This window comes from Phycodurus eques, chromosome 8 (genome assembly GCF_024500275.1).
Source record: "Phycodurus eques isolate BA_2022a chromosome 8, UOR_Pequ_1.1, whole genome shotgun sequence".
NCBI lineage: Eukaryota > Metazoa > Chordata > Actinopteri > Syngnathiformes > Syngnathidae > Phycodurus > Phycodurus eques.
Genome location: NC_084532.1, coordinates 26,213,991 through 26,239,472, shown reverse-complemented (window position 1 = coordinate 26,239,472; position 25,482 = coordinate 26,213,991). Strand labels below are relative to the sequence as shown.

The 25,482-nt window shown below is 41.3% G+C and overlaps 1 protein-coding gene across 2 annotated transcripts in view; it reads left to right on the top strand.

Annotated features, from left to right (window-relative positions):
• The window catches only part of sned1 (sushi, nidogen and EGF-like domains 1), a 41,226-nt gene that overhangs the window by 2,827 nt on the left and 12,917 nt on the right, over positions 1–25,482 (top strand). Inside the window, exons 2-18 of one of the 2 annotated variants that reach the window (XM_061683061.1) lie at positions 86–311; positions 7,622–7,909; positions 8,076–8,216; positions 9,881–10,043; positions 10,107–10,232; positions 11,950–12,063; positions 12,498–12,611; positions 13,514–13,627; positions 15,099–15,146; positions 15,226–15,336; positions 19,006–19,098; positions 19,541–19,675; positions 19,856–19,975; positions 20,544–20,660; positions 21,814–21,957; positions 23,774–23,947; positions 24,369–24,482. In XM_061683061.1, the coding sequence (XP_061539045.1) occupies positions 99–311; positions 7,622–7,909; positions 8,076–8,216; positions 9,881–10,043; positions 10,107–10,232; positions 11,950–12,063; positions 12,498–12,611; positions 13,514–13,627; positions 15,099–15,146; positions 15,226–15,336; positions 19,006–19,098; positions 19,541–19,675; positions 19,856–19,975; positions 20,544–20,660; positions 21,814–21,957; positions 23,774–23,947; positions 24,369–24,482 (2,329 nt within the window). In that variant the 5' untranslated portion in view covers positions 86–98. The remainder of the gene's footprint in view (positions 1–85; positions 312–7,621; positions 7,910–8,075; positions 8,217–9,880; positions 10,044–10,106; positions 10,233–11,949; positions 12,064–12,497; positions 12,612–13,513; positions 13,628–15,098; positions 15,147–15,225; positions 15,337–19,005; positions 19,099–19,540; positions 19,676–19,855; positions 19,976–20,543; positions 20,661–21,813; positions 21,958–23,773; positions 23,948–24,368; positions 24,483–25,482) is intronic. The other variant, XM_061683062.1, reaches the window with a different exon arrangement.

Below are 25,482 nucleotides of genomic sequence, written 5' to 3'. Positions count from 1 at the left end.
CTCCGAGACAACTTGTCCCCCCCACCCCACCCCCACCCCCGAGGTGGGTTTGAGTCAGGGCCTCCTCCATCTGCTCCCCCACTAGGGCGGCCAAGGCCATGCTGCTGCCGCTGCTGGCCTCCTTGCTGTGCGCCTTGCTACTGCTGCTGCTGCCTGGAGGGGCGGAGGCGGCCGTGCCCCTGGAGGACTTCTACCCCTTCGGCCCAGAGCGGGGGGACGCGCAGACGGTGGCCCAGGACGACGGAGGCTCGGGGCTCCTGGAGATCTTGGTGGCGTTCCCCTTCTTTGGAGACCGACACACGGGGCTCTATGTGAGTGTGTCTATGTCTCTTTGTGTGTGTGCGTATGTGTGTGTGGACTTGGCAAGCTAAAGTGACATGACTTCAGGGGGATGAGATGGGGCTGGGGGGGCTCGCTGCATGTGTAGCATGCATGTTTTGCATCGCGTGATTTCTTACAGAGAAAATTGAGTTGTTTTTTTTCCCCCTCAAAAATTGTCCTCATGAAATAACATAACATTTGTTTATTTTTTGTCAAGAAATAAGAATGTCTAAAAAAAATATAACATTTCCAAAGCAAATCTGAATTTTTCCAAATTTCGTATTGTTTTTTTTAATTGAAAAACTCATTTTTTTAAATTAAAAAAAAAATATGGCTTTTTGCTTGAAAGAAATTAGGCGTTTTTGTTCTGAAGTCAAGTTGAAACCTGTTTAATTTATTATTCTCAAAAAGACTTTGTTAAAAAAAATGGGAAATTTTCCTTCCAAAACTATTATTTTTTTGTTAGAAACAAAAATATAAAAAAAATATTTTATTATAAAAATACTAGTTTTTGCTAGAATTTTTTTTTTCTCCCAAGTATTGTTTTTCTCATGATAGAATAATCATAATATGGAGCAATTCGCACCCGAGTGTGAAGCGGTTGGGATGAGAATCAGCACCTCCAAATCTGAGACCACGGTCCTCAGTCGGAAAAGGGTGGCGTGCCCTTTCCAGGTCGGGGATTAGATCCTGCCCCAAGTGGAGGAGTTCAATTATCTTGGGGTCACAGCGTCTGCAGTGATGCGGACTTTGTATCAGTCCGTTGTGATAAAGAAGTGGCTAAACCGAAAGGCGAACCTCTCAATTTACCGGTCGATATACGTTCCTACCCTCACCTATGGTCACGAGCTGTGGGACGGTTATCCGGGAGGGGCTCAGAGTAGAGCCGCTGCTCCTGCACATCAAGAGGAGCCAGATGAGGTGGCTGGGGCATCTGATTCGGATGCCTACCGGACATTCCGGGCTTGTCCCACCGGGAGGAGACCCCGGGGACGACCCAGGACACGCTGACCTTTCGGCTGGCCTGGGAACGCCTCGGGATCCCCCCAGAAGAGCTGGATGAAGTGGCTGGGGAGAGGGAAGTCTGGGAATCCCTGCCAAAACTACTGCCCCCGCGACCTAACCTCGGATAAGCGGTGGAAAATGGATGGATGGATAATAGAATATGATGGGATTTTTTTGTCAATAAATTTATGCTCAAAATGTTATTATGTTTTGACTAAAAAATAAAAAAAATTATTGAAAAAATACCAAATTTCCCAAAACACAGTTTTTGCAAATAGATGACTTTTAAAAAAATGTCAAAAAGAAAGTTTTGTTTTTTTAAATATATATATATTTTTTTTGTTCTTAAAAATAGGACATTTTCGTTAAAAATAGAGAACAATTTTAGCTAAAAACAACCCACAAAAATTCGCGCAAAAATGTAACTTTATGACCAAAGAAAAATATTTTTTTCCGAAACATTTTTTTTTTCTCAAAAAAGAATATATTTACTCTTGAAAAAAATCTGTATGTAGGTGTGTGTGTGTGTGTGTGTGTGTGAATGTGTGTGAGCGTGTGTGGATGTGCGCATAACCCCGTTTTGCACCTTTCTATGTTTTCGCCGTCCCGTGCGACTCGCAGGGGAACTTTTCGCCGGCTTTTCACGCACACACACTTTGATGTTCCTTAAATCAGCACCACCTGTTGTGCGCTTATGCATCCCCTCCTCCTCCTCTTCCTCTTCCTCCTCATAGTCTTCAAATGGCCACCAGGGGAGGCTGAGGAACCATGGCAACAACAGGCAAGTCAGTGAAGTCACCTATGCTGCATTTAAGAGCGCTGGGAAATGTCGTAATTGCTGCCTCGAATATAAACAAAAAAACATTGTTTAGTACGTAGCTTGGATTTTCCCCTTACCCTAACCAAAGGCTCTCCAAACGTTTTCCAATGAGGGACGCATACAGAAAAAAAAAAAACATAATAAAATCGAATTAAAATATAATTAAATTAAATGAAAAATAAATTAAACATATATATGGACAAAATCATAACATAAACAGTTATGTAAGCAATAAAAATGAAATGTCATAGTATACAAAAGATTAAATCTAAAGCTCAAATATTTTCTTTTTAGGAAAGTGCAACATCAATGGTTTGTCTTCTTTTTAGGACATGAACAAAGTGCAACAGTAAGTATTTGGGAAGTGTGGGAAAAAATAACAATATTAAAATAAATGAAACATTTGGACATTGTGATGTATGGTCTCATTTTAGGCTACAGTATCGACCAATGAAAATGATAACTATCACCAGGTATTGTTTTATGGTACAATATCAATACACAATCGCCAAGTAGCAATATTCTCGCGGTCAAGTTTTAGACAATTTTTAACTATCTAAACGGCCACAGAAAAATATCAATATCGTGATTCTGCACCATACCAAATGTAAGGACTGGCTTAGCTTAGCTTTTAGCCTACATTAGCATAGCAACAGTGCATTGAAACAACTTTGATTTTAATCTTCTGTGCCTATGGAAAGTCTTTTGAGCATTTATACAATATTTTTAATATCTACCTTTAAAGTACGTAGGTAGGTCAGGTATTTGTACACTTTTTGTAGCAGTAAGACAATTCAGTGCACTGGTTGAACGACCACATTGGTTTTCATTCATAACTCAGAGCACTGCGAACATATGCTCGAGCAGCTTTCCATATGTTGCTTTTATTTTGGTCCGCTGTGATTGACAAGATGAAACCTCAGTAACCAGGCAGGCTGTCACCGTGTTGTTGTGCTTTGTGTGTGGGAGTTTTCACATGTTGCTGTGGGATCCCACCCCCCATAATTCCCCACCAACCCTCTGCCCTCCTCCCACGCCTCAGAAAACATGGCAGGGTCTTCCCCACGGAACTGTCCAGCTGCTTTATCTTAGAAATGACCAATCAAGGCTTAACGCAACCCAGATGTCAGTCCCGTGCGCCGCGGCTCCCAAAACCGAATGCCCGCCCAGCCCCCAACACGTTGTTTTTTTTTCACCGTACTTTTTAACGCAGGGGTTCGGGAGCGTGAAGGTCAGGGAGGACAGCACATGTTTGGAAGAAGATGTGAGGGGGAGATAGTTACGATCCGCCGCTTTTTATTGCGAGGGAAAGTGGAGAGAAGGAGAAGAAGACGTTGCTGGGAGTGAAGCACATGATGCATGCGTAGAAGTTTACAGAAGATCTGGCCAACATCTGCAAGTGCTCATCTCTAAAGTTTTTTGTTTTTTTTTCAGTGTTCCGTTCCATACGTGTTCGTGTGGTCATTCAGCATCTGAGCAGGCCCCACATCCAGTAATAGCTATGCTTAGCATAGCCACTAAGAGCTTAAATAGGTAGCGCAAAGGCATGGGGGAGTAACGTAATGACTCAACTCACTATATTATGTAACACTTAGCGTAGCTTATTTTAGCTTGTTTAAACTTAGCTTAGCCACTGGGAGCTAAAACACGCAGTGGGAAGGCATGGCAGCTATGGATCACTTAGCTTATCCCAAAATCCCAAAAACATGCATGGTAGGTTAATTGAAGACTCTAAATTGCCCGTAGGTGTGAATGTGAGTGCGAATGGTTGTTTGTTTATATGTGCCCTGTGATTGGCTGGCAACCAGAACAGGGTGTACCCCACCTCCTACCTGATGATAGCTGGGATAGGCTTGTGAGGATAACACCATTTGTGTTCAATCCGTTGCTTAACCCATTCACTGCCAGCCTTCCCATTTAACATGGATATTTGACTTCTAAAGCCGCCAATGGCAGTGAATGTGTTAAAGGGTTATAGCACCACCACATAGATGCTGTTTAGCGTTAGCATTAAGCTATCAAACTAACAGTCTCAGCTGTTGTTGTTGTTTAAAATGCACAAGGTGTAATTCTCGTTGTGTTACGTTTCGTTAGACAGTTAAATTCTGCTGGGTGTGACAATAAACAGCTCGAAGCCTCTTTTTTTGAAGTCCTGTGCACTATTTGCCAAAGAGCTGCTTATTGTAAATTGAGTTGAGTTCCCTGTCAGCATACAGTAGTCATATCTCATGTCTGCGTTCGCAAGTTAAAGCAAAAAAAATCTGCCGAGTAACATGTGAGTCAGTCGTATCTCAAGGCACCACTGTACTGAGAATATATCAAATCTTAATTTGCTAAGGTTGTTTTGAAACCTGCGTAATGTGCTTAAAAAAACGGAACTGAAAGGATTAAAAAAAAATAGAAATGAATAGATATTTTATACTAATGACAAGAACTGAAAAAATATTCAGTGAAAGAAGCAAAAAAAACCAAAACATTTTTACAAGACCTTTTAATGAGATGCGAGATGTTCTCACCCGGCGTGCGTTGTTATGTTTGGCTGGAACTGGGCAAGATTTGTCATGACATAGACTGACTAGTTTCCTTGATTAAACGAGGAGCCTTGCAATTACCCGCAGAGTCGCCGGCGTATTAAAGTTGTTCCGAAGCGGATTTATGAGCCGAAAAGCCTTTGGAGTAGCGGAAACGTCCGTCTTTTGACAAGAAAGAAGTAGTGTTTCCCCTCCTGTTGACGCCTGGGCACCTTCTTCGCCGTTCGGCAGGTTTGCTTTGGCCCAGCGAAGACCACATCAAAGTTTGTTGTGCTCCGTGAAAGCGCCTAGGCCGGCAGAAACTCACCCAAGCTAAATCCTGGATATGTCCGCCACTCAACCCCCCAACCCTCCTGAATTTTTTTTTTTTTTAAGAAATATGGACACAGAGATGTTTCTCCTGTGAATCTGACCTTGGCGCTGTTTCGACACGACAACGCCAGGCAGCACTTGAACCCGTTCACTCTCTCACATAAGTGTAAAGGCTCAGACACATCCACCGCTTGCTCGGACTGATTCTTTTTTTTTTTTACTCAGCAAGCAAACAAAAGGCTCTCAGTTCAGAAAAATGCTCGTAAATTCAGTCGCATACAATATCGCTGACTATTCTTGCTGCTTGTGTTGACATTCAGTTATACAGCATGCTTATGATAGCATATTATTCTTTTATGTGTTATTTATTCATGTATAGTTAATGCTACACTTTTGCAAAAAGGTTTTTGCTACATACCATGCTGCTGACTATTCCTGCTGCTTTTGTTTACCATCACTGTGAAAACATAACATGCACATAGTATAGCATAGTTTTCGATATTTAGTCATGTATCGTTGTTACTCTATGCCTAATAGTTTTTTGTTACATACCAGTACAACGCTGCTGTCTATTCAAGCGCCATTTGATCGTATTGTTTTACCATGGTCATGGCCATACAGTCGTTTTCCTACGTATGCAGTATTTCGTATACATCGAGTAGTATAGTCTTTTCTTTTTCTCCTATTTATTTGTTCATGTCGAGTTGTGACTCCAAACTGCACTGCTGGTGTTTGTTTCATTCTCAACCGCTTATACATAGAGCTTGCTGCTATTTGCTACATACAACGCTCCTGACTATTGTTGCTGTTGTTACCATTCACATCTGTAGCTATTTATTCATGCGTAGTTGTCAAGCCACTGCTCTGTTTCCTTCACAACTGCTTATAAATCGACTATTTATTGCTGTTTGCTACATCCAACGCTGCTGACTATTTTCGCACCTGCTGACTATTTTCACTGCTGTACATATTCACTTCCGTGTACACTGTATATCTATTCATGTATGTTTGTCAATCCGCCACTTTTGTTCTTAACTGCTTATAGATAGACTCGTTATTGCTACAGTAGCTTCATGCACCGCTGCTGACTATTCTCCCTGCATCCATTTGTGTATATATAATATCTCTGTATTCATGTAGAGTGTATCCAATGTCATCTGAAGGCCCTTTCGCACAGAAACACATCATTAGCGCGTCTCTCTGCGGGTGTGGGAGCTTCACAACTCCCGAGCGCCTGTCCCTTTCATCACGACCGACTCCCGCTATCGGATGGGCTGACCTCCACGCCCATGCTCCACGCACACACACATACACATTTGCAAGCATGCACACGTGTACACAGGAGTCCATGTTTTCACCGCGTCCCGCTGATGCGAAGGGGAAGAAAGCTGCGGTGGGGATCATTAACTGAGCTTCCGTCCTCGTAGCCAAACAAAACTTCCTGGGCTGTTTTTACACCAAATGATGTTTTGGGGGCGCCAAGCCAAAGCTGGCCGGGAGCCTTCCACCGAGTCTCCCTCCGTGTTGTTGTTTTGTCACATGCTGCTTGGCCATGCGGGCACGGAGGCAAAGTTCATCCCCGCACATTGAGGGGAAACTAACTCCGAACCTTCCTACCTACCGATTCAGCTAGCTCCTGTACCTACCTACCTACTAACCTACTGACTTATTTACCTGCCTGGCTTCCTACCTACCCATCAACCAACATATTTATCAACTACCTACCTACCTACCTACCTATCAACGTAACTGCCAGCTATCTACCGAGCCACTGACTATGTTACGTAGTCACCTTCCTACCTAGTTAACTACTTACCTACCCAACTACCGACATAACTAGTACCAACTGTCTACCTACCTGCCTAGCCACCTTCCTAGCAATGTAACCTCCTTCCTACCTACCAACTAATGTACCTACCTATCTGCCAACATAACTATCAACTATCTACCTACTTACCTAGCCACCTGCCTTGCCTACCTTCCTATCTACCTATTTAGCTATCTACCCACCCAACTACTAACTATCTACCTACCTTCCCACTTACCTAGACACCTCTCCAGCAACCTACCTTCCTTCTCACCTACCTCAAACCTACTTACCCCACTACCTACTTACCTACCTACCTATCTATCCAAATAACTACAAACAATCTAACCTACCAACATGACTACCAACTATCTACCGACCTACCCATCCAAGTTCCTACCCATCTACCTTATTTCCTACCTAGCTACCTACCTATGCACCTAGCTGCCTATGTGCTAACCTACCTATCTACCAACATAACTACAAACTATCTATCTACCTACCAACATAACCATCAACTATCTACCTATTTACTTACACAGTAGGTCTGTGGCGAGGTAGTGATGTATGTAGGTAGATAGGCAGGTAGGTAGGTTTTCATGCTATATGATGACGAGGGTTTGGATTTGTAAGCTGCAAATGTGTGAACTTTCCTGTCTGTCCAGACGTCTGAATGGCTTGCCACTTGGGAATCTGTTGGTTTGCTCAGCTGTTGTCCGTTCTTCCTTGGAATAAATAAATCTAGCATGTGTTTGCCACTCAGCAAGTGCAAACATCTACCAGGCTGACTCTGAGTCACTGATGATTTACTTCTGTCTTCCACAGGTGAACAACAACGGCCTAGTGTCCTTCCTCAGGGAGGTGTCCCAGTTCACCCCGGTGGCGTTCCCCATCGCCGGGGACCGCCGGGTAGTGGCGCCCTTCTGGGCCGACGTGGACAACCGGCGTGCGGGACGCGTCTTCTACCGACAAAGTCGCGAGCCGGACATCCTCCGCCGGGCAGCCGGAGACGTCAAGATGTACTTCTCAGACTTCCCCGCCTTTAACGCCACCTGGGTGCTCGTGTCCACCTGGCACCAAGTCACCTTCTATGGTGGCGGCTCTACCACGCCAGTACGGACTTCTACCACATGAAATGAAACCCTGTTTAAACATTTTTTTTTAAAAACAGTCGCTAAAAATCCGCGCTATATCAGGGGTGCGACCGATGAACCATAACATGGTGCGGGGTAACTGTATACTACTATAGAAACAAGTGTGTTCACTTGTTTTTGTGCAGATGAACACGTTCCAAGTGGTGCTTATTACGGACGGCGAGCTCTCGTTCACCATCTTCCAGTACAATAACGTCACCTGGACTACCGGCAGGCACGCCAGCAGCGGGGGGGACGCAAACGGCCTGGGAGGCATCGCAGCGCAGGTAAGCATAGTAGGTAGAGCGGTAGGTAAAAAGGTAGAGGGGTGGGAAGGTAGATAGGTCCATAGCTAATTAAAAGGATAGGTTGATAGGTAGAAGGTTAGGTGATTGGTAGATACAGTATGCAGTCTGTGTAGGTCAGTGGGTACGCCCTTAACCCGATTTAGTTGTGTTTACTAAACAATCGCTTGGAAAGTCATTGCCTTGTGTCTTGCTGTGTTAACATAGTACCTCACTGGATGCAGTGGGTATATATATTTTTTTTTATTCTGTGAATATGCAAATATACAAACACAAAAATGAAAATGCTTGTTCTTTGTTTTATCTTGCCTGGTGTTTCAAGCAACTTCTGGCAAGTAATTAAATGCATTGTCAAGTACATTGATTATTAACAACAACAGTGTATTTAAAAAACAAAAACAAAAAAAACCAAGCTTTCCATCGAAAAAGATTACTTCGGAACTCTCTTACAGGAAGTGTTTATTCATTAATAGACAACAATAGGAGCAATTTTCCCCTCTAAATGTTTTGGCATTAGAAGAGTCCCAGATGATGTGACACATATTCTTTACCGGAATTCTATCCTGGAGGATCGGCATGACAAGTGTGGTCGACCTGTTAAATCCGGCAAGGCGACCACACCTCGCGTTATCCGGTTACTCCAGGTGAACGCATGTGTCAAGTCATCTTGGACACTTCCGAGGAACGTCGAAAGTCCATGTCAAAACATGAAATGGTAAGAAAATCATTCACTTGCAATCAAAATAATGAAACCCATGTTGCAAATTTGGTCTATCAGGAAAATCTCCAGCTTGCATCTGTTTTCAACAACTAACTTGACAAAGTGCCATTTGAATAGCTCAACATAATGTAACAGCTGATTTCCCAAAATGCAACACACAAAAAAAACACTTTTCCTTATTAACAGGTGTACAAATTCAAGTGTGCCCCCTTTTTCCCCATGAAAAAAAACATATTTTTTGTTTGTTTATTCATACTTAAAAAAACAAAAACAGTTACGTCACAACAACCACATTTAAAATCTGTTTTTTTTTTGTTTGTTTTTTTAGTTTGCAGGCTTGGTTTTAGCTCAACAGGGTCCAGCTCAATGCGGAATAAAATGAAATGTTTGTTTCATGGACTTTGTGTATTCAAGGTGTAGTGAACAGGAAAGTCCAAAGAACATGCATGACAACCAATCGTCATTGACGCAGATTCCTCAAAGAGGATCCCATGTGCAAGTGAGAGTCATCCTCAGTGGGATTCCTTAAAAAAAATAAAAATGTAAAGTATCATTTGAGTGACAATTACATTTTATTTCAAAAGGCAGCAAGGTGGTTAACCATGTTGGTAAGTAGCTAGGTAGCTTGCGACTGTATGAAGGTAGTCAGTGGGTGGTTAAGTAGGTAGGAAGGTAGTTAGGTACGTAGATTAGTGGGTAGGTAGCTAGGTGGTTGGAAGATTAATAGGTAGCTAGCTAGGTAGTTAGGTACCGTAGGTAGGTAGGTTGCTAGCTAGCTAGGTTACTAGGTAGCTATATAACCTTAAAATCTGGCAGATATCGCCTGACGGGTTTCACACGGTGTTCTTAGTCATATTAGATACTGATTTGCGAGCAGACTAGTTAGCAGGCTCTGATTGGCTTCCCCGGTCCCGTCTCCCCCCAGGCAGGCTTTAACGCCGGCGACGGCAAACGATACTTCAACATTCCTGGCTCGCGCACCCAAGATGTATCCAATCTGGAGGCCACCACCAACGTAGGCTTCCCGGGACGCTGGGTCTTCCGCATCGACCACGCTAACGTGGAGGTGGGCGGCTGCAACAATTCAGGTAAGAACGCCCCCTTTGCACCACCTGCGGGTACTACTTTGACACGGTAACTTCTTCCCCCAGCGTCGGTGTGCCCGCACCTGAGACCGTGTCTTAACGGAGGCCGCTGCATCGACGACTGTATCACCGGAAATCCCTCGTTCACCTGCTCCTGCTTGTCAGGCTTCACTGGACGACGCTGCCACATCAGTCAGTTGGGAGTCAATTTACCTGCCTACCTACCTACCTACCTACCTACCTAGTGTTCCAAGTTACCTACCTATACATTCCCACCTACCTAATTAGCCACTTTCCTAGCAACTCATCTGTCTTCCTCACTTGCTACCTACCTACAGAGCAATTTAGCTAACTTTCAAAGCAGACTTCTCATTTCGTAGTGAGTACTTTTCATGCCGTACGCCGAATTTTGAATCCGCCCCAAATTGGACTCCTTCATAATCCCCTTTCACTCCATCTGTAAAAACTGGTATTTTTCTGCCGTTGCTGTTCTGTGTAAACAACATTGACACGGATTGTAAGTAAGTACAACCCCAATTCCAATGAAGTTGGGACATTGTGTTAAACATAAATAAAAACAGAATACAATGATTTGCAAATCATGTTCGACCTATATTTAATTGAATACACTACAAAGACAAGTTATTTAATGTTCAAACTGATAAACTTCATTGTTTTTAGCAAATAATCATTAACTTAGAATTTTATGACTGCAAGACGTTCCAAAAAAGCTGGGACAGGCTCATGTTTACCACTGTGTTACATCACCTTTTCTTTTAACAACATTCAATAAACGTTTGGGAACTGAGGACACTAATTGATGAAGCTTTGTCGGTGGAATTCTTTCCCATTCTTGCTTGTTGTACAGCTTCAGCTGGCCCAGAGAAGTCGGCGGCGTTTCTGGGTCTTGTTGATAAATGGCTTTTGCTTTGCATAGTAAAGTTTCAAGTTGCACTTCCGGATGTAGCGCCGAACTGTATTTACTGACATTGGTTTTCTGAAGTGTTCCTGAGCCCATGTGGTGATATCCTATACACATTGATGTCGGTTTTTGATGCAGTGCCGCCCGAGGGATCGAAGGTCACGGGCATTCAATGTTGGTTTTCGGCCTTGCTGCTTACATGCAGTGATTTCTCCAGATTCTCTGAACCTTTTGAGGATATTATGGACCGTAGATGATGAAATCCCTAAATCCCTTGCAATTGTACATTGAGGAACATTGTCCTTAAACTGTTCGACTATTTTCTCACACACTTGTTCACAAGGAGGTGAACCTCGCCCCATCTTTGCTTGTGAATGACTGAGCAATTCAGGGAAGCTCCTTTTATACCCAATCATGGCACCCACCTGCTCCCAATGAGCCTGTTCACCTGTGGGATGTTCCAAACAGGTTTGATGAGAATTCCTCAACTTTCTCAGCCTTTTTTGCCACCTGTCCCAGCTTTTTTGGAATGTGTTGCAGCCATAAAATTCTAAGTTAATGATTTTTTTGCTAAAAGCAATCAGGTTTATCAGTTTGAACATTACATATCTTGTCTTTGTAGTGTATTCAATTAAATATAGGTTGAACGTGATTTGCAAATCATTGTATTCTGTTTTTATTTATGTTTAACACAACATCCCAAATTCATTGGAATTGGTGTTGTAAATTAGCGAGTCGGCCTATTCTGATTACGTACCTTGCACACACATAAGACACTGAATTTGGATTTGCCCCAAATTGTGCACCTTTCACACTGTCTGTAAAAGCCGGCATTTTTCCGCCGATTATATGTTTTCTTTGACATTGCAGCAATTTGGTGAGTCGGCCCATTCCGTATACGTACCTTTCACATACCGACATCGAATTTGTGCACCTTTATTAGCCCATTTCACGCTGTCTGTAAAAGCCTTCTACTTTTCGTTGCAGATGTGGATGAGTGCGCTTCGTTCCCCTGCCAGAACGGAGGAACGTGTCAAGACCACATCAACAGTTTCAGGTGTCAGTGTCCGCCTGGATACACCGGGTCTCTGTGTGAAACAGGTACGAGCATCGCTTATGTGCAAAATATGAATTACATAAATCAAAATATTTTAAAAATGATTTTAAATTACAAAAATAATAAGAATTTTACCGAAACATAGAACTTTAAAAAGCGAAATCAGCAAAACAGATAGTTTTGCAGTGGTCTCTAATTTTTTTCAAGAGCTGTATAAGAGGAAAAAATAAATAATAAGAAATGCGATAGACAGATAGATAGATAGACATAGATAGAAAGAAAGAAAGAAAGAAAGAATAGATTCTGTGTTGTTTTCATGAACATTCCCACAGCCGGGCGGTGCGAAGACGTATCCGACCTCTTGTGAGACTTTATTTGACGGCCAGCGGCGCATACTTGCAGCACGAGGGGAGCCGCGTGGCGGATATATCAATCGGCTGAGTAAATATTGAAATATGGATGTAACATTCCGTTGCAGATGTGGATGAGTGCAGGGACGGGCCGTGCCTCAACGGCGCGCTGTGCGTGCAGACCGCCGACAATTTCACCTGCGTGTGCCCGCCAGGGTACACTGGCGAGCTTTGCCAAACAGGTGGGACACAGCTTTGTCATGCTTCATCCCATTTATATAATAAAAGTTTAAAAACTCAACGTTTTTAAAGATTAAATAAAACTGTATTGGCCTAAAACGTTAAATACAACTGAACTGTAAGTAAAGTTACCCCCTGATTATTGCTTAGGATATGTTCCAGAACCACCCTTGATAGGTAAAAAAAAAATATTTGGGGCGCTTTACCATTCCCACAACTTGTTAAAACACATTCAAACTTACTAAAACCTGCTTAAACTTATAAAAAAAATTATTTTTTAAAAAGTACTCTTTTGTGCCTGTTTTTACTCCGTCACTGTCAAAAAAAGAGAGACTATAACTCGTGTAACATCACTTTGAGGACATAAGAAGCTCCTAGCGCTCCATATTAGAGGAAGATTTGTCAAATCCCGTTGAAGTTTACTGTAAAACTGACACATAAAACCAAAGACAGTTACATTTTATATTTCAACACAAAAATGTTCAACTAAACCATATCATTTCGTCAAACAAAGTTATCTAGCTCACACAAAATGGGAAACACCTTTGACGGTCTAAAGAAAATTAGCATCGATCTTACTGTAATTATAAACCTTCAACTAACGACTATTTACTCTAATAAACACAGCGCAGCAACAGATACAAACAGAGCATGTAAAACAAAATTAAACATTGTATATTTAAACACCAAAATGTTCAACCAAACTGTCAAATTTTTCATATATTTTCCAACGAAAGTCTGTTAGCTTCATGCTAGCATGTAATGTTAAACCCCATAGACGGGCTAATGGAAATTAGCATTGTTCTTAGATGATGTAGCGGGGGCTCACTGTACTTCCGAGCAGTGTTATTTTTATTTTTTAATTTCAATAATAAGTGTGTGTTTGTGTTGTGTGATGCTGCAGACATCGACAAGTGCGACTCGCAGCCCTGCTTGAACGGCGGCCAGTGCGTCAATCATGGCAGCAACTTCAGCTGCCTTTGCCCCGCTCCGTTCACAGGAGTCGTCTGCGAGTCAGGTGAAATTCAGGTCAAATTAAAAAAAAAAAAAAAAGCCTTTTGGTCATTGTGTCGTCAGACGAGGGCATACTGAAAAAATGAGTCGAATTTCAAGCATAAAGAAAAAAGCATAAAAGATAAAGCTAGGATAAAGCTGTATTTTTGCAAGAATAAAATTACATTTTTCTCAGGTAAAAAGGCATCAATTACAAGACCAAGGTTGTATTTTTGTAGAATAACAGTTGGCATTTTTGGGAGGAAAGAAAGTGAAATATTACAAGAGTAAAGTTGTACTTTTTTAGGATGAAAGTAATGTTACAAGCATGAAAGCAATATTTTTTTGACAAGAGTTGGATTTTTTTTCAAGAAAAAATGTGAACTATGAGAGTAAAGCTGTATAAGTATACATGCATATTTGTTTTACATAAAGGCCAAATACTACAAGAATAAAGGCATGTTTTTGAAAAGAAAATTGTATTTTTCATTGAGCAAATATTTTTATTTGGAGAAAAAAAAAACATTAGGTAGGTAGTTGATAGAGATGTTGGTTGATGGGTAGGTAGGTAGGCAGGTAGGTAAATAAGTAGGTAGGTACAGTAGGTAGCTGAATAGGTAGGTAGGAAGGTTCGTAGTTCGTCTCCCCTCAATGTGCAGGGATGAACTTTGCCTCCGTGCCCGCATGGCCAAGCAGCATGTGACACTTGAAAGCTTGAAATAAAATACCAGCAGTTTTTAGATCCAGTAGGTGGGGTCGGACCTCCGCTCCTTAGCGGAACCGAGTCGGCCAGCAGCGGACCTTGGCACCGGGCCACCGGCAGATTTCTCGTCGCCGCGAGGTCCGGCACCGCCGCCCGCCGCTCGATCGGTGATTCGAAGTTTTGCTCTTCAATGTATTTTAACCCTCCTATTTCGAGCCTTGCGTAACGCTGCATCATGGCGGCTCTGCGAATGAAAAAGTCAACGCCTACAGAGGTCTGTCAACCAATCAACGTTCGCCAGCACAGCCCGCCCCCTCAAAGAGTTCCTGGTAGCTCCAGGAAGACCCTATCCGGCAGGAGGAGCGAAATAAATCCAAGGGGAACCTGCCGTACCCTGGTATTTTTTCGCGGTGGGCACACAGGGCCGAACTCAAGCTACCATGGTAGCAAGAGAGGTTCCTGAAAAGGTTCCTGCGGTGGGAAAGCCCCCAATGGGATTCTCTTTGGGTGTAAAATCTTGATTTGTGGGAAAAGTAGAACTTTTAGTCATGTTGAAAAATGGTTAGAAAAGGTTGAGAAATATGGAAACACAAAAACGTGGGCAGAATAATAATAATAATAATAATGAAGTGTATTTTTTGTGTGCAGAATAACATGTTTGAACGCTCCTCAACCATATATATATATATTCTATACAACATGTCCGCAAGCCTAGTGAGGATAAGCGGTACGGAAAAGGGATGGATGGATATAGCACATTTGAATTTGTCCGTATTTTTTTTTTTGTCCACAGAGCTGATGGAGTTTCAGCTCAATTCGACCGAGTCCAAAAACCAAACAGGTGCGCTCCAAGACAACTTTAGCTGACGCGTTTGCTTAGTGTTTTGTTTTTGTCGTCACTTTTGTTTTTTCGTCCACAGGCCCGTGCCAACACAGTAACTGCGACAAAAACAGAATCTGCCAACCGGACGGCGGCACCGGAGTGCGCCGGTGCTCATGTGCGCCGGGTTACTACGGCGACACGTGCCAAGGTAAGTTTGCCTGCGTCCGGACCGGTAGCTCCCGTCGCAGGAATTTGGATGCTTGCCTCGGAAGAGGTTGCATGTTGATGTATTGTTGGAATTATCAAAGCAGACGCGTTTTAATCGAACCTGGGGGTTAGGCGGGCCGCTTGATGTTCCTGTAAATATTTGTTTTATGGAGCGCTCTTTTATGAGTTTACCAACAAAAGAGGAAGTGCTTTGTCGAGACGCCCAAACGTTTTTTATGAGGGGATACCGTGGAAATATGCAGCTACTTGCTCCTCTGGAACAAACACGGCCAGGACAACATGCTAAGCACCAAAACACAGTAAGTCAATTTTTCCAGAATAAATGCGTAATAGTACAATAATAAAGTGATATTAGTCTACAATAAAGTTGTATTTTTTTCCGAAAAAAGACTTTTATGAGAATAAAGACAGACTATTTTTTCGAGAATAATGTTGTATTATTTCAAGAAAAAAAGATGCACCATTATGAAAATTATTTTTTCTAGAATAAAATAATCTTTTTTCCGAGAAAAAAGATTGCCCCTTATGGGAATAAAGATGTGTTATTTTTCTAGAATAAGAAGACATGCTCTTACCAGGATAAAGACAATTATTTTGTAGTATTAGTCATGAGGTGTCAAATTTTCTAGAATACAGATTTAGTCTTTCGAGATAAAAGATGCAGTATTGAGAGAATAACGATGTTGTTTTTTTGCGAATTTGTATGGCTAAAAAGGCATTGTTTATGGCATGAAAAAAGGCAATTTCTTTCATTAAAGAGTCATATTTTAGAGATTAATTTTGTATTTTTTAAATATATTTTAGGGAAAAAATTAAATATTATTTTTTAAGACTTGAGTTATAATTTTTCAAGAAAAAAAAGACACTTTTTTAAGTATAAAGACTTTGTATTTTACTTGAATAAATTCATGAGAATAATCATATTTTACAGAATAAGGTTTTCAAGGATAAAAGTTTATTTGTGGCGAAAATTCACTATATTGCAAAAATATAGTCCTGTTTTTTCAATAATGAAGTTGTATTGATTGTAGGGGAAAAGCTGTAATATAACGGGAATATGTTTTTCAAGAATCAAGTGGTATTTTTAGACTAAAACGGTATAATATTACAAGAATAAAGGCGTTTAAAGTTTTTTTAAGGCATCATTCTACAAGACAATATTACTATTCGCGTTTGTTCTTCACTCATTCTAACCTGGGGCAATTTCAGTTCCTGTAAATATTTGTTTTATGGAGCATTTTTTATTAGTTTACCAACAAAAGAGGAAGCGCTTTGTCTAGACGCCCAAATGTTTCTTTATGAGGGGATGCCGCACTCTGAGGTATTCAGCTCATTGCTTCCCACCACAGAAATATGTGGCTACTTACTTGCTCCTCTGGAACGCGGCCAGGCACCAAAGTTGCATTTTTTGTTTTTATTTTTTTTAAAGGAATAACATTACAGGAGCAAATCTTTAATAGAGTTGTTAGACAATAAGACGTAGTGTTATGAGAGCAAAGATGTATTACCAGATTTATATTTTTTTAAGAGTATCAAGTTACACGTTGTATTTTTTTAAATGACGTAGTATTTAAAAAACTTTTTTTTAAATAAAGTTGTATATGACCCACTGACCCAGATGCAGACTACATTATCTCCCGAGACAGACGGATGCCATCAGAAATTATTACAAGAATAAATATTTTTTTCAAGAATAAAACTTTTTTTTTTTTTTTTTCAACAAGTACGGTTTCATATCATTTTTTATTTTTATTTTGAAAAAAAGTTGTACTATCCATCCATTCTCTATAGCGCTTATCCTCACTGGGTTGACTTAAAAAAAAACAAAAAACTTATTTTCGCTAAAAAAGATTCTCATAAAATTAGAAAGTATACCTAGTTATTAAGTCATCAAATCAAGCCATTGACAGAATATTTAGTGACCTGAAAAAGCCTCATTGTGTCCTTTCATTTAAGGTATGACACGATGTGGTTTGTCGCAAATAGATGTTTCATTGTGGCGCGTTTGTGCTGTGGCAAAATATTCAAGGTAAGATAAATGCGGCGATGTTAAGGTTTTGGGTATTTGACGTATTTGACCGTGCTGTGACCTCGAACTTCTACCCTAACCTTGACCCCTTGACTGTCGAAAACTTCTTAATATAATATAAAAAAAAAATAAAAAAAACGTGGGGAATATCATCAAGTGTTTCCGTGTTGATTCGTGGTGGCGAAAAAAAAACCACGAAACGCAGCAGCATTTCATGTCCCGCCGTGGCAAAGCTCTTTAATAGCGTCGGAGCTCCAGCAAACAGCATGCAGCTAGTCACCCCTGAGTTCAACTGAGCGTCTTTTAAATCTTTCCCAAAGCTTTGCTTGGAACGGCGAGTGGAAAAAAAGAAAAGAAAAAAAAAAAAAACAAGCGGGACACCGGAGAGTGCCTCATGGCTTCAAAGGTAGCCAATGAAAGAGCATATTGTGCTAATGAAGCATCCGCTAATCGGCCCCAGGGTCCTCGCCACATCGGCTCCGTATCACGAGAGGAATTAAACTTCAAAGGCCAGGCATTTTTGTTTTGCGTGATACGGCCGCTTCCTCCGCCTCGACGCTCAAATTAGGCGCTCAAATTAGGACACGGAGGGTAAACAACATCTTTTGGCCCTGGGGTGACTGGTAGTAATAACTCGAGAATGCAATTTCAGTAGAAATTGCGTGTGAATGCTGAGGCTGCACTGAAATGCGGTGGAATTCATTGAATTGTTTAAATGTAAGAAATGAGACTTGGAGTTGGAATGGTTGGCATTGGTCAAGAAATGTGGAAGGAGGAGGTCGATATGTAAAATATATGGCTTCATTTGGGAATTTTACTGTGAAAATTTGGGACATGTCATAAATAGTTTTCAAGAATGAGTCCTGAATGAGTTGAACATTTGGAATTTGGAATGGTTTGAAACAGTCAAGAAATGTGGTAGAAAAAGGGAAATGTGGAAAATATCTCTTAATTTGGGAAATTGTATTTTTAATCATAAACTAAACAGTTTGAATGGGTGAAGAAATGTGGAAGGAGGAGGTTAATATGACAAATGTCTGGATTAAGCTCGGAATGCTGTCATGCGAAATGGAAAATGTGGGATTTGTTGGAATGGTAAAATAGTTCACAAGAAGTCCTGAATGTGCTGTTTTGGAATCAGTTGAATACGTTGTGAAATGTGGAAGGATGAGTTAAATTTGGAACATGTTTCTATCTCTCATTTCAATGGGATTATTTTGATGGCAAAATGTAGAATTTTTCTGGATGTCCTGAAGTGGGAAGTTGGAATGGTTTAAGTCAGTTCAAAAACATGGAACCACTAGAATGTAAAAACAAAAATGGCCAAAATAATACGTTTTTTTGTTTGGTTTTTTTTGGGTGCAGAATAACACGTGTGTGAATTGTGTGAATGCTCTTCAGCATTCACACAATAATAAGTCACATGACAGCTAATCAATAACAAGATGAAAGGCGCTCGGTATCCGCGACACATGGTCGCCATTCATTCTCCATTCCAGTCCTGCGGCCTGCCTTTTGTTTACGTTTGGATCAGCACCCAAAAGCAATCGCTAACTTTTGCCGTCCGTGTGTGTGTGTGTGTGTGTGTGTGTGTGTGTGTGTATGTGTGTGTGCGCTCAGAGGAATGTCTGTGCCAGAATGGCGGCGTCTGCGTGGACAGCAACGGGACGTGCCAATGTCCCGCCTCCTACACGGGACTCTACTGCCAGTTTGGTAAATCTGGACTTTTATTATTACAGTCAACCCCTATTTATCGTTTATAAGCCCTTTAAAACTAACCCATGAAACAAACGAGAATTAAACGTTGTATACAAACACCAAAATGTTCAACCAAAACAAAATTCTGCAGTTTAAGGCTAGCATGCAATGTAAAACACCATACACGGATTAACGGAAATGAGCATGGATGTTACGGTAATTACGAACCTTCAAACAACTGCTATATTATCACACAGAGAGCAGGATCACATACTTCTCTGCCTCTTGCTCTCGCTATTAATTACGCTGCATCTCTTCCAGTAGAGCTCAGCGCTGTCTGGCATGTTGTGTGGCACCACTTGGTACTACAATGAAGGCGCGCAACACCTGTGTACTGTAAAAAGCCGTGAATACGATTGCTTAAAAATCTTTGTGTTTACTTGTGGTTTGTGTTCAGAGGTGACGCAGACGCCGTGCAGCCACAGTCGTCCGTGTCCCGACGGGGGTCCGTGTTTGGAGTACGGGGGCACGTATCTGTGCACGTGTCAGACCAGCGCCGCAGAACTGGACCAGCGGGACTTTTACCCTTATGGTAAGAGCTTAACCATGGTCACTAAGACGTTTAGAAACGTACTTCTACTCGTGTTAGTGCCCAGGCGGCAGTTTAATCAAATAGAATACAGAATACAGCCCTAGTGGGGCTGCTGTAATAGTCTTTGAAAAGTAAACGTGACGGAAGGAACACAGTCAAGTGTCGCTTTGTGTTTTTCAGTACAGCCCCGATCGGTCTGCGACTCCACCCCGTGTCTCAACGGCGGCTACTGCTACGAGCGCGACGGAGGATACACGTGCCAGTGCGCCCATGGACACTGGGGCAAGCACTGCGAGAAAGGTAACTAGGACCAGGGAGCCTGATGAACAAGCATCCAAACTCGCAAATACAAAATAAAAACACTCGCAAGGAGCATGGAGCAGATGATACTACTAATGACACAAGTGAGAACAAACAGCGTACCGTACTTTATTAAGCTAGATATGGAGGATATTGACGAAATGCTCAAACAAACATTTTTCAAACACATTGTTCCTATGCTAAGCTAAGCTAAGCATGTCCTTATATTTGGTACTATGCAGTGGACAACTGAACGGAAAAGGCTTCCTTCCCCATGCTAAGACCGCAACTTGTTTTAAGATACTGTCACTACACTAAGCTAAAGTAAGCTAACCTAAGCTAAGATAACCTGTTCATTCATATATATATATACATATATACATTCATATATATATATATATATATATATATATATATACACACACACATACACACACACAGTACATAGTGAGTAGAGTCCAGATGACATAAGACGCTTGTTTAAAGACTTGTTTTAGCACGCTGTCGATGCTACGCTAAGCTAAACTCTAGCTAATGCTCAAATGGCTTTCCACACGTGTCGTTGCAGTGCGACTCAACACGTGCGCATCCGGTCCGTGTCGCAACGGAGGCTCGTGCAAGGAGGAAGCGGGCAACTACAAATGTGTGTGTCCTTACAGGTTCACCGGGAAACACTGTGAAGTGGGTGAGTGGGCCTTCACACACTTTTTAATTTTTTTAAATCTTCAATACATTTGCAAAAATCTCCCCGTATTTTTTTTCACATTGTTGTTATGGGAGGGGCCATAGGGGTCGGGTACAGTGCGAGCTGGGCGGTGGCCGAAGGCAGGGAACTTGCCGATCCGATCCCCGGTGACAGAAGCTGGCTCTAGCGACGTGGAATGTCACCTCTCTGGCAGGGAAGGAGCCCGAGCTGGTGTGTGTATACTTATTGCCCCCCGGCTCAGCGCCTGTACGTTGGGGTTCACCCCGGTGGACGAGAGGGTAGCCGCCTTCGGGTGGGGGGACGGGTCCTGACTGTTGTTTGTGCCAATGTACCAAACAGCAGTTCAGAGTACCCACCCTTTTTGGAGTCCTTGGAAGGGGTGCTGGAGAGCGCTCCTGCTGGGGACGCAATCGTTCTGCTGGGGCTTCAATGCTCATGTGGGCAATGACAGTGAGACCCGGAAGGGTGTGATTGGGAGGAACGTTCCCCCCGCCCCCCGATTAGAACCCGAGCGGTGTTCTGTTATTGGACTTCTGTGCTCATCACGAATTGAGAGGAGGGTCCGTCGGGAAGTCGAATCTCAGATTCAGGAGGAGCAGTGTGGTTTTCGTCCTGGCCGTGGAACAGTGGACCAGCTCTACACCCTCGGCAGTGTACTCGCGGGTGCATGGGAGTTCGCCCAACCAGTCTACATGTGTTTTGTGGACTTGAAGAAGGCGATCGACCGTGTCCCTTGGCGAGTCCTGTGGGGGTGCTTCGGGAGTATGGAGTACCGAACCCCCTGTACGACCGGTGTCAGAGTTTAGTCAGCTTGGGAACGCCTCGGGATCGCCCCGGAAGAGCTGGGGGCAGTGGCGTCCTAAAGCTACTGCCCCCGCGACCCGACCTCGGATAAGCGGTAGAAAATGGATGGATGGATGGATGGATTGTCGTTATGGGGTGTTGAGTGTAAAATGTTGAGGGGAACATTTTGATTTTTAATGCATTTTGGAATAAGGCTGTAACAACAAAATGTGGAAAAAGTGAAGTTCTGTGAAGAATGTATTTACAGCGCTTCACTTTTTTGTACATTTATTTTGTTGATTTTGAATGAATTCACAAAAAAAACTAAATACAAAAAACTGTCATTTAGGGAAGCCTGATCCGTGTGCATCCAGTCCGTGTGTGAACGGAGGAACGTGCTTCCACTACATCGGGAAGTACAAGTGTGAGTGTACCGACTCGTTCACTGGCAGACACTGTGAGGTCAACACTGCCACCACGTATCCTCACGCAGGTCAGCAAAAAATCATTTGTATTCAAATATATTTTTTTTTCAAAGACGTATACAGCATTTTTGTAAAATTCCCCCCAAATGTATGAAAAAAATACAACTTTATTCTCATAATATTATGACAACCCCCCCCCCCCCCGACCCCCTCACCAAAAAATGATTTCCTGGCAAAAAAAACAAGCTTTTTTAAAAACAAGCTTTTTTTATTTTAGTATTACTATTTGTTTTTCAGGAAAAAAATACTAAATTCTCATAAGATTGCAATTTGTTTATTCCCAAACTTTTGTTAAAAAGTACGACAAAAAATACTCCCTTTTTTCCTCGAAAAAAAGCAATATTGTTAGCATAAGAGATTTTTTTACAATATTTTGTCTCAAAAAACATTGTTATTCTTGCAACATGGATTTTTTTTCTCATAAATATACGACTTGATTATGATAATATTGCAACTTTCTTCTTTAAAAAAAATACAATATTCTCATAATATTCCAAGTTTTTTCCCAAATGAAAAACAGTACATCTGAATTGAGAAAATGGCGGAATTTTTCTCATAAAAATTTGGCTTTATTATCCAAATGTTTGCATTTTCTTTCTTTAAAAAATACATTAATTTCCTCATAATGTTATGACCTTTAATATTCTGACTTTTTTCCTGTCAAAAATTTTACTTTTTCCAAATTTTTATTTTCGTCATTCTTGCATTATTAAGATTGTATTTTTTTTTTTGCCCAAAAATACATTGCTCTCATTGGATTACGGTTTTGTATCCCAAACGTTTTCGTAAAAAATACGAGATTCTCATAATACTCAGAATAAAAAAAAAAAAGTTTAGATATAGTTTTTTCTCGTTAAACTTTGATTTAAGTCTTATAGTATTACATCCCCTCGACCCCATAATAGGACAATATTCTGGTAATATTCCACTTCTAATCCAGCGGCTGGTGGTCCGATGAGCCTGGCTGTGTTCATGTGAAGCTAATCTTAGCATTGGTTGCTGCCCTGTAGCAAGCAGTATGTTCCGATATAGAAGCGAGTCAAAGCTATTTCAAGTCGAAGCCCAGGACACATGAGCGCTGACACGGAGCTCACTTTAGCCTCAATGTGCCACTGTTGCCATTACAATGTCCTGGTGGCCCAACCTCACATTATACTGTCTATTTTATTTTATGTTTAATAGAGAGCAGTGATTGAATCGGTAAATTATGTGTTAAAACAAAAACAAAAAAACTAAAATCTGCCTGTGGTTTGTCATTCAAACAGACCAGTGGGGGTGACTGCCTTGTATAAAAAAATAAATAAATACAATTTAAAAAATTATATTGACCCATACAGCTGTTGGCATTGAGCCCTATGAATTCTGCCTAGTGACAAGTGACAATTCGAACATGAATCAGGAAGTTTCCTCCTCACTGGAAAAAAGGTTTTTTCTACTCTTTCTGTGGTGAATAGTTTCTCTTTTTTTTCGTTTTGAGTTAGGAAGGAGCCGTCCTACAACCCCCAGGACCTCAAACAATGCAACCTTTTTTAAAAAACAATATGAAGTGCAAAAAATATTATTGTAGGATTACGACTTTTTCCCCTGATAAAAACTTTTTTCTTGAAATAATACAAGTGTTTTCTAAAAAAATACGACCTTAAAAACAGTTTTTCCTAAAATACGAAATTATTCTTGTAATTATTATGACTTTTCTAAAATAAATGTATACCTGAGCGGCTTTTGTAGGGTTACGTCTTTGTTGTTAAAACTTCTTTCTTGAAAAAAATGTGATGAGTCAATGCTAACATGCTAATAAAAGCTACATTGTTGTTGATATTCCAGAGGTGGGCTGCGGGCCGCCCGCGCAGGTGAAGCACGCCGAGGTTCAGTTCTCGTCCACCTTGCCGGGATCGGTCGCCGTTTACTTGTGCCAGGCGGGATACGTGGCAGTGCCCAGAGCCACGCAGAGCGTCTGCGGCGTGCAGGGCGACTGGAGCCAGCCCCCCGTTTGCGAAGGTGCGTCACAACACGTGTACAAATATGGAAAGCCATTTGTGCATTTATTCCATATCCTTGATATTCAGCTTGTATCAATTTACTAGGACATTGGCAGATTTTTTTTTTTTTTGTTTTTTTTTTTTGTGGAACCTAGCCTACGTTATTCGTTGAAAAACTATATTCAACCATAACAATACAGTGTTGAAGTGAGTTGAAGAGTTTCATTTAGACAGAAGTAGTGCTTTACTGCCATCTTGTGGCACCTTCAGACAATTACAAACCTTTTGAGGGAGGCTTCAATTACTAGCGGATTTTTTGCTATCCGTAGCGGTCGGTCATGCTCCCATGGTTCACTCAGTGTACATGGACCTTAAACTGGATGTGATATGGGAAAAAAATGCTCAATCGATGCCAGTTTGTCGTATCCGTGTTTCTCCAGAACTCAGCGAGTGCTCGTCTGAGCCGTGCGCCAACGGCGGGAAGTGCCACAACCACGGGGGGTCTTACCTGTGCGACTGTCAAAAAGGCTTCAGTGGGAAACAGTGTCAGACAGGTGAGTGCTTATTTTTTATTTATTTATTTGAATACCATGTGAAGTGTTTTCAGAGGTTGGTTTCTAAATTAATTATACGTGTTCGAAGATAATTGCTGAAAACGTGCAAAGACTGAGAACGATGTAGTACTCAGTTGTGGAGATATAGCCTGGTAGCTAACGCCTATATTTAGCTAACGCCTATATAGCTAACGACTGCATTTTTGTGGCCAAAACATGTAAGGGATGTGTAGACATAAGAGAGTTGCTAGATACAGTGACATCCATTTGTCATTAGAGCGTGGTGTCACACATCTGGTGGACACGCCCTCAGCATTTGAGAGCGGAGACAATGGCTTCATTTTTTTGTGATTATGTTCACTTTACAAGGACTTTAATAAAAGTGGAAAAGTCTTTTTTTAAAAAAAGATTATTGACATGATTGGATTTTTGAGTGTAGAATTTTGAGGAATTAAATCCAATTTGGAATAAGGTTGTAGAACAAAATGGGGGAAAGGTAAAGTGCTGTGAATACTTCCATCCATCCGTTTTCTCTACCGCTTATCCTCACTCGGGTCGCGGGGCTGTGAATACTTTCTGATGTTATTTCTGTGAATTAAAATTTTGAATAAAGTGGGAAAAAGTTTTTTTGGTTAAGTCTCATTGTCATAATGGGGTTTTAAGTGTAGAATTGTGTTTCTGTTATTTTTATTTTATTTTAAAATTAAATAAAATGCTTACATAAATACAAAATAAAAATCTACATTGTCATTATGGGGTGTTGAATGTAGAATTCTGGGGAAATAAAAATAATTGAATCAATAAGGCTGTAACATAAAATGTGGGACAAGTGAAGCTTCATTAATATTTTCCCCATAATGACAACAGGTAAAAGTAAATTTTAAAAAAATAAACAGTCAAAGCTTGTGAATACTTTCCAGCTCCACCGTACGTACTGTATAAACAAGTGTGTTGCGCTGAGCCTGCTTATACTATATTTTATTTCTACTCTGTTCTGTCT